An 8,419-nucleotide genomic window follows, 5' to 3' on the forward strand; every position below is an offset into this window, starting at 1 on the left:
AAATAAGATTCTGGAAGTCATAATAATGGGAATAATGAGTATTTCATTTTGAGAACATTTTTCAGAATGATGACTGTGATAATAATGAGATTGTGACTATTGTGACTTCTCATAACAATCTTATCTCACAATAATCTTCTCATACTAATGAAATACTGACTTGTTTGCTGTGTTCATGCATTTACACAAACAAAGATGTTGCTAATGTGCCATCACTTCCTTCTTTGCACATGCATAGATCAACTCAGAATTATGAGAAAGTGTCTCATTGTATTGAAAAGATATTTCGTTATTTCAATAAAGTTTCAAGCTTAACTTTTTGTCCTAATGCAAAGTGATCTTTTGTAGTTCGAGTTGGCAGGTTAGTTACATAATCAGGTCAAGGTCAAAGTGTACAGCAGTGCACACGAGTACACTCTTTCACGTTGCAGCCTACCCTGAAGACAGCCGGGTTTACTAAGAGTCACTTTAATATTTGCATGCCTTATGCTCAGGCTTATCAACAGAAAAGGTGGTTGCTAAGCATGTGTCCTTGACACAATCTATGTGTTTATCAACTAGATTTAGGTCTATGTCAGGATTACGTTTGACCATTTGGCATCCTTAGATAATGATAGTGATGAACACATGTTAAGGAAAAGGTAAACGGGGGTAACAAACATTCATTTGCTGAAAGAATTCTGGGCTTTGAAATTGAATATTATGTATAATCTATTGCCTAGATTATGTCATTATTATAAATGTTGTTGTTGTTATGTTTTATTATTATATCCTTTGATGTCTCTCTCTCTCAAAAAAAAAAAAAAAAAAAAAACAGCCTGGGAAAAAAAGCTGCTTTGCTGGCTTTATCCAGTTTAAGATAGTCTGTCTCCTACACTGGTCAAGATAGCTGGACTCCCAAAACAGTCTAAAACCAGCCAACAGACCAACCTGAGATGGTTGGGAGAACAACTCAAACCAGCACACGAGCTTATGCTGGTTTAGGATTTTTTTTTTTTTTGGTGCTTAATTATTTTATCTGCAAAACTTCCCAAAAATTAAACATGCCCCTTTTTCTTCAAAACTGCAGTTTAAATGTAACCTTCGTATTTTAGCGAATAGCGGTGACCTTGTTTTGCTTATTTTTTGTGCATATCGAGTTTTGCTCTCTTCATTTAAAGGTGTATATTCACTATAAAAATGTTTGGTTGTGTACCGTTATTACCAGAAGTACCGTTATTACCAGAAATCGCGTTATTATAAACCACAAACTTTTTACATCCTCCAAATTTACGAAAACGCGATCCAAATTCATCTTTCCTGCTTTCAGTTTCCGGGTTCCCAAATATGGAGTGAACGTGCAACAGCAAGAAAAAAAAAAAACCTTCTCAAAAACCCTCTGATTGGCTAAATCAAGATTCTGGAAATATAACTTTTCCCCCTATTGTTTAAAAAGCCTGTTACAGAGTTCGGCGTGATACTTCATCAGGACAATTGATATTTGATCGTTTTCTGTATTTAATTCCATATAAAATAGCTTACAGCACCTTTAAGAACCTTTTGTTTAAAACGTAAAATTCACTTGCAATTACAAAGCACATATCATTTTACAAAAACGATAAACCACTAATGACATAGGGTGAGTGATTACAATTTCTAACAAATGTTCAGTATCATATAGCCCATTGAATACTGTCAGATATTTTAAGAATTGAGAAGCATATGAATAAACATAGGATAAGTGCAGTAAATGTTACTGAATTGTTTAAAAGGAGATCTCTGAAGTTTCTTTCAAACTTAGTAAAATCTCTCTCAAATCAACTTGAATAGAAAGAAAACACAATTGAAACCTATTCACATTTGTCTGCTTGGACATGATGCAAAATGTACATTATTTACAGCTTAAGTCAACAGTCCATAAATAAGTGTGAGATTCCTAGTGAAATTTGAGTCTGTATCGAAAGTCAACATCATAGGTGGGCTGCAAAACACCCAGTCCGGCACGAGACTGGTCCAATGGCGGTTCTTTCACATCAGGGACTAAAAGCTCCATTTCAAAGTATGATAGCAGAAGAGACAGGAACTGCTTGATCTCATGCACAGCAAAGAAGCGGCCAGGACACTTGGTCACCCCAGAGCCGAAGGGCATGTAGTAGTAACGAAGTTTGCGTCCGTTTCGGTAAAAGCTGCTCTTCTCCTGTCCGTTCTCATCAAGGTATCGATCATACTTATATGTCTGTTTGTGGCAAGATGCAAAAACATTCATGAAGAGATTAATTCTTACATAAATTACAAGTTGATTCAGATTTTTTTTAGGTGAAAGCTGCAATTTATCTCACCAGAGGATCTTCATAGATCTCAGGATCAAAGTGAATCATTGGGGGGTACAGGGCTATTACATCATCTTTGCGGATGTGGTAAGACTCGTTGTTGTCCAGGTGAAGAAGGAAATCGCTCTTGGCCATTCTCACATTCAGGGATGCGCTGGACAGCCTCATCGCCTCTTTAATGATGCTGTCTGAAATTACAGGGAAGCTTTAGTCCAAGTGACATTTTGGAATGTTAATCATATTGAGTACATGAACGTTTAAATATTTTCAAAGTGTTCCCACCTAGAATTGGCATGTTGTCCAACTGTTCCCTTGTTAATACAAGTCGAGAATTCATGTGATCGACTTTCTGATAAGAACTTTCAAATGTTCGCCTCACCTCCTCGCTAGCTGCTTTCATAGCCGCAGGGCACCTGTAAACAAGCAGATGTTGTATCATCAACTTAAAAAATACAATGAAAAAACTATTTTTTTTGAGGTTAACAATACAGATTACTATAAAATATTGTTTCAGTCTTTCTACACTTAATTCAGTATATTACTTGCTCTTTCTAATGCATTTTAAAATTCTAAAAGTTTCTACACCAATTTTTGTTCTCCTATACATCAGAGGAAACAATAATTTCATGTTAGTTAAGAACATTCTTCAATATCGTAGATCAGTTCCACGGCTTAATGCTTCTAAATGCAAGTACAGTATAGTCTTTTCCAAGAACACTCTGAAGAAATGCTTATCTCCAACACTACAATTAACACATTTATCTGTGCTGGCTGATAACCCTAAGGAGTGACTACTGTGCAGTTTTACTCTTGCTAAATATGAGTTGTACCTGATCATATGGAACAGGGTCCAGAAGGTTGCAGGCAAAGTGTTGGCTTGTGAAGCCCACAGCATGGCCACATGGGTCCTGGCTTTGCTCAGTTCGTTGAAGGTAGATAATGTGTCATTCAAGAGCATGCGTAAGCATATGAGGTCAGACACATTGGCACGCTTGCTGAGGTTCTCGTGGAGCATTGTCTTGGCGAGATTTTCACGAGCGCTGTAGGCACTTTTGAAAACGTGAATGGGGAGACCAGCAATCAGAGCAGGAAAGATCTTATCAAACTCTTTAAAGTTCTCCAATGCATTGAGCACCAGAGCTTTTTGGGCCTGCTGACGTGCAATACTCTGGTCTCCGTCCAATTCGTTTCCAAAGAGGGTCAGGTAGCCTGCTTCAAACATGATCTTGTAGCAGAACGCAAAAATGCCATCGCTCTGCCACTCTGAGGGTTTGGCCTTCAGCATGCCTGACTGCAGCAAGGTGCTCTGTAGGTTTTCCATCATGGTCTCAATGAGAGAAGACAAGGCCTCCCCTTGCATGGTCTTCAGGAAGGTCTGATGCAGGTTTTCAGTGGTGTAACCTTGACTGGGATCCATGCTCTCATGACCAAATGCCTGCAAGAATACATACATGTCATCACATGTCAGTTTAAGTGGTTAATTTAGTTGTAAGCAATAAGCAAAATTTTATTTAGTTTACCTTTGCAGATGCATCGAAGTGAAATTTCTTCCAATCTAGATGCCTTCCTTGGCGAATGACGGCGTGGTAGGAGAATGGATCACAAAGGAAATGGACATACTGCCCAGCGATCTTGCATGTAAAAATGTGACCATGTTTCTTCTGTCTGCTGCGAAGAAACTCTAAAGGGTTGGCCCCAAACTGAAGAGCACAACCAAGGTAAGGGATCCAGCCATTTTCTACTGGAGGCTCCCCAGGCTGTCTGAAACAATCACAGCGCCAGTTACAAAACAGCCCATAAAAGCAGGGTTTAAGAACAAGACACAAGTTCTGTCATGTAGCTGATTCAATTCAGTGCTATACAAAGCAAAAAATTGTTTGGAAAACTAACTAACTAAAAACATAATCATTTAAGATGATCTATAATTCAAAGAAGTACCCTGCAAATTAGTTTTTTAGCATTAGAGATTGTAACATTATGTAACATTAATTGTCAAACAGATGTGAATCCCATCATCCATGTGATGTTTTTAGTCCCAAATCTGTGGGTATTTACCTTCTGCGTATTCCTGTGATAAGCCAAAGACAACAACAGAGCCCAACAACTATTGCCCAAATGAGGGCAATGCTTAGTATCATGACTGCTGGGGAGACAATAACTGGTGGAACTAGAGCGTGGCTTTTAATCCCTGAAGATGCACTCGTATGCTCTTAGCGCTGTTTTTATATGATTCACCACAAGCCACAGCCCTTGACATAACTCCACAACTAATGACTGCCCCCACGCTTTTTCCTGAAAATGTGCCAGATGCCTTTAAGAAAAAAAAACTGGATAAGTGTAAGCCTGTGTGTGCGAGTGTGTGTCCTTGAACGGAGTCCATGGACACCTCCACCTGACGGCCAGTAGACTGCACTTTGATAGTATTGAAAAGTTGGGAAACAGCTTCAAGGTCTTTGATATGTGTGATTTTTTGGGGGGGTTAAACTCTCTGAAAGTCATTGAAAAGATTTAAGTATGTTTATTTATAAAAAAAAAAAAAAAAAAAAAAAAAAAAAAACAACGACCTAACCTTTATCTGTAGATTTTTATGCTGAAGTCATACTATGTACTTATCAGGCAAATTAATTTCTATGGATGTGTTGCGTACATGTGGAAATTTTCCCCCCACTATAGGTCTTTCAGACTTCTCAAAACAAAACTAGTTTTTAACAATGACTGCACACCCCATACAAACAATTTTATGTTTTGACTGTGACACAAAACCTCTTGATGACTAAAAGGTTGAGGTTGCTTCAGTGTCAAAAAAAGAATTCCAGGAAATATTTTCTATTGTCACAAAAAAACAACAACAGTGACATCCATCATTTGAATATTAAACAAAAATATTCCACACTTATGGTATTTAAAAGAATTTATAATAAAATATTATTTTGTATTGAAAACCCTGTTTTGTTGTGTCATATGAGCAAGTGTAGCAAATCATTAGTCATATTTTCAGCAGAGCTTTTCTAAGTATTTCCCTCACAAGGTGATGAGGAGAGGTTCAAAAGCTGTATGAATAATTTGACAGGTCACTTCTGGTTAAATGGTCATTGATCGCTGGTAACTGGTGCTCAAAACCTCAAAGCATCAGAGAGTTCAGTCAGTTCAGACACACTGGCAACTGACATGAGCTAGCAAGTAACATTAATAAAATATTAAAAATACATAAAGTGACTAGTTTAACATCAGTACACACATCATGCAAATAATGAGTGTAGACATGATTTTAGGAATGGATCATTACTAACATTGTCTTTGGGCATTTAATCTATTACATTTGCATGCAGTGTAATTGGATTTCAAATTAATTAAACATTATTCTTGGATTCTACTGGCAACTTAATGGATCGATAAGCAGCTTTAAGTACCAATCTATTGCAGATCTTATCAAAAGCAGTGTTTGAATCTCAATGTGCGTGACGTGTCTTACTGAAATGAGTTAACTCCATTGATAAGGTCCAGATGAAGGCCATGTTCATCAACTTTAATAATTAACACTGTGATGGCCAAGCATTCATTTGACCTTGAAACTACAGATAAAACAAACTGTCTACTGCAGTCAAATCAGATCTATACTGTATCCAAAAAGCCTCTTTCCACATAGTATATTCACCTCAAAACCAGTTACAAAATGTTTGAGAAGTGAAATGTAGCATACCAATAAAAAGTGTGAGGGGGGTTCACATATAGCATAAAGGTATTCGTAAATTTTTATGACTGCTGTAACTTTTCACGTGCATTCAAAGAATACATTTAACTGAAAACAGCTCCTTATAGTTTGTTTTTAAACATTTGCTGTTACTCCAAATCTGAAGACTTGAAAATACCATATTTGATTAAGTTTGTGTTGCATTGTCCAAAAAAATCATTATTGGAAAGAATGAATGAATATTCCATCTCATGTGGATAAAGAATGATTTATAAAAAGGTCATAATAAAGAAACCTTTAAAACCTTACTCTTCCTAAACATATAGCATGGTATAAGGGAGAAGACTGGAGACTTTTTATTTAAGAAAGGGAAAGATGATGTTTAATATATTAACCACCCAACAGCATGGCTATTAAAAAAAATCCAGGATAAATTAGAAAATTCTTGGCTGAGAAGCTTAGCAGAGACTCAAGGCCTGAACTAAACGTATTAAATAAGGGAATGTTTAAAAAAAAAAAAAAAAAAAATGGTTTAACCAATTATGTGAGCATTTCTGTTATCTGATGGAGATTGGGTTCCTTTCCACTATTGGCTGTCTTAGTTGGGGTTTAAATGACACTTAATAATGAGTAATATTCGGAATATTCGGATGAGAACAAAACTTGAATTGAGCTGAATAAGACTCTTGTAGTAGAGCTGAATTAAATTTTTTTCATAACAGATTAATTTTGCAACATCAACACTGTTATTGAACTGACTTGAGATGAATAATGACACTACTGTTTTATTTTTGCATCAAGTTTGCATCATTGATTCTATTACTTCCCTGTTTAATTTTGTTATATAACATCTATATACTTTTTACCTACATAATAAAAATAAGGTTCAAAATCTCATAGCTGATCAGGCAGGGAGGAGGGTCATAACACAACTATCCGAAGCAGTTTGGCTGGATACACAAAGATTATACAACGTGGGACCATGTATCAGAGACTGAAGAGCATTATAACACAAGATGAGTTGTAACTCTCTGATGCTTTGAGGTTTTGAGCACCAGTTACCAGCGATCAATGACCATTTAACCAGAAGTGACCTGTCAAATTAGGGGTTACAATAGTATAAACTTGACTTGAATATTGTTTTAACCAAGAAATTAGCTACAAGGGTGAAATCCCTATAAAATATTAACACCACTGTCACGGTTGTGCAAGTTGCAAAATTATTTGAAAATAAAGACTTTCCCTGTAATAAAACATTTATTAAATAATTGTATCTTGTAATACAAGTCCAAACATGACGTCTATGTCTATCAACATCCACCAATGACTTGAAACTATAGTGCTGGAATCACATTGTTCAAAATAATACATAAGAGACTTCTTTTGCATTTGTATAGAAAAGCACATTCCACTGGTTTAAACATCAAAAGTTGATGCAAGCTGGTACAAGCATAAAACTTTGCAACAGCATGATACATGATGCAACACATCCTACTCATCCAGTTCTTTATGGAATGTATGGCTATCTATAGGGCAAGAAATTATGTCAAATATATTTCTAAAGAGCAAAATCTTTAGTATCATGTATAAACATCCTATCTACAATAGTTTTACCCTGCATTTGGTTCACCGGCTTGTATATGTGTGTCCTGTCAAACGGTTGTTTGATGAGAGACAGCCAGTCAAACTCTGCATTGCGTTCAACAGTCACTTTGAATGGATGACTGCCAGGGCGGGTTGGGAAATGAACAAGAGAATGCTTTTGATCCATGGATAATGAGCTGCAAATCTGAAAATATCATAAGCCAAGCACAAGAAGAAGTTTGAATGATTAGCATTTCTTGCACCTCCAAACTACCAAGAGTGAAAAGAAAAGAAGAGAAGAATAGTAAACAGTAATACAAGTTGTAGCAAATGAATAGGAAAGACATTTTAGAATATTTTGTCAAAATATTTGTACTGTACATAATACTGTGCATTGTTCACATTTGGCAGATGCTTTTAAATTGCATTAAATTGCATATATTTTATGTCTCAATTCATGCAAATCTAGGCAATCATAAACCTATGATCTTGCCGATGCTAGGCTATACTTTAATGCAAAAAATAACTAGACCTCAAACATAAACCATAAAGGCAGTTATTATGATAACTATAAAAATATAACTATAGATATATAAGAAATAACTGCAAACAATTCTCTCTCTCTTCTTTTCTACTTTTAACTTCTCTTCTAATTTGTGTAACCTATCTTATACTTTAAACTTGCACTGGCTCTTATGATATATTGCTTCCACTGTTCCTTACTTGAATATCAATATCAATTTGGATAATAGCATATTTTGGATTAACATACGGCATTTGTGTGTGTCAGCATACAACCACATGCACTATGACCCTCACAGTGCCATAAAAGGAA

General features: G+C 36.0%; 1 protein-coding gene across 1 annotated transcript; it reads right to left on the minus strand.

The window, feature by feature from the left end:
• Positions 1-1,482: 1,482 nt before the first annotated feature.
• Positions 1,483-4,501, minus strand: LOC306845732 (cytochrome P450 7A1-like). The gene is made up of 6 exons (XM_079378700.1): positions 4,365-4,501; positions 3,830-4,070; positions 3,140-3,744; positions 2,592-2,722; positions 2,319-2,497; positions 1,483-2,215 (listed from the first exon to the last, which is right to left on the minus strand). The coding sequence occupies exons 1-6, from the start codon at positions 4,445-4,447 to the stop codon at positions 1,916-1,918; spliced, it is 1,539 nt and encodes a 512-aa protein (XP_079234826.1). The 5' UTR covers positions 4,448-4,501; the 3' UTR covers positions 1,483-1,915.
• Between the last annotated feature and the right edge of the window lie 3,918 nt (positions 4,502-8,419).

Source organism: Barbus barbus, assembly GCF_936440315.1.
Source record: "Barbus barbus genome assembly, chromosome: 26".
Classification (NCBI taxonomy): domain Eukaryota; kingdom Metazoa; phylum Chordata; class Actinopteri; order Cypriniformes; family Cyprinidae; genus Barbus; species Barbus barbus.

Bases quoted from the DNA above. Each gene is read 5' to 3' on its own strand.
- LOC306845732 (XM_079378700.1), bottom strand. From the start codon at position 4,447: ATGATACTAAGCATTGCCCTCATTTGGGCAATAGTTGTTGGGCTCTGT. The intron at 2,723-3,139 runs GTACAACTCATA...GCTTGTTTACAG, and splicing joins ACCCTGTTCCATATGATCAG to GTGCCCTGCGGCTATGAAAG. The intron at 2,216-2,318 runs GTGAGATAAATT...TGCCACAAACAG, and splicing joins AGATCTATGAAGATCCTCTG to ACATATAAGTATGATCGATA.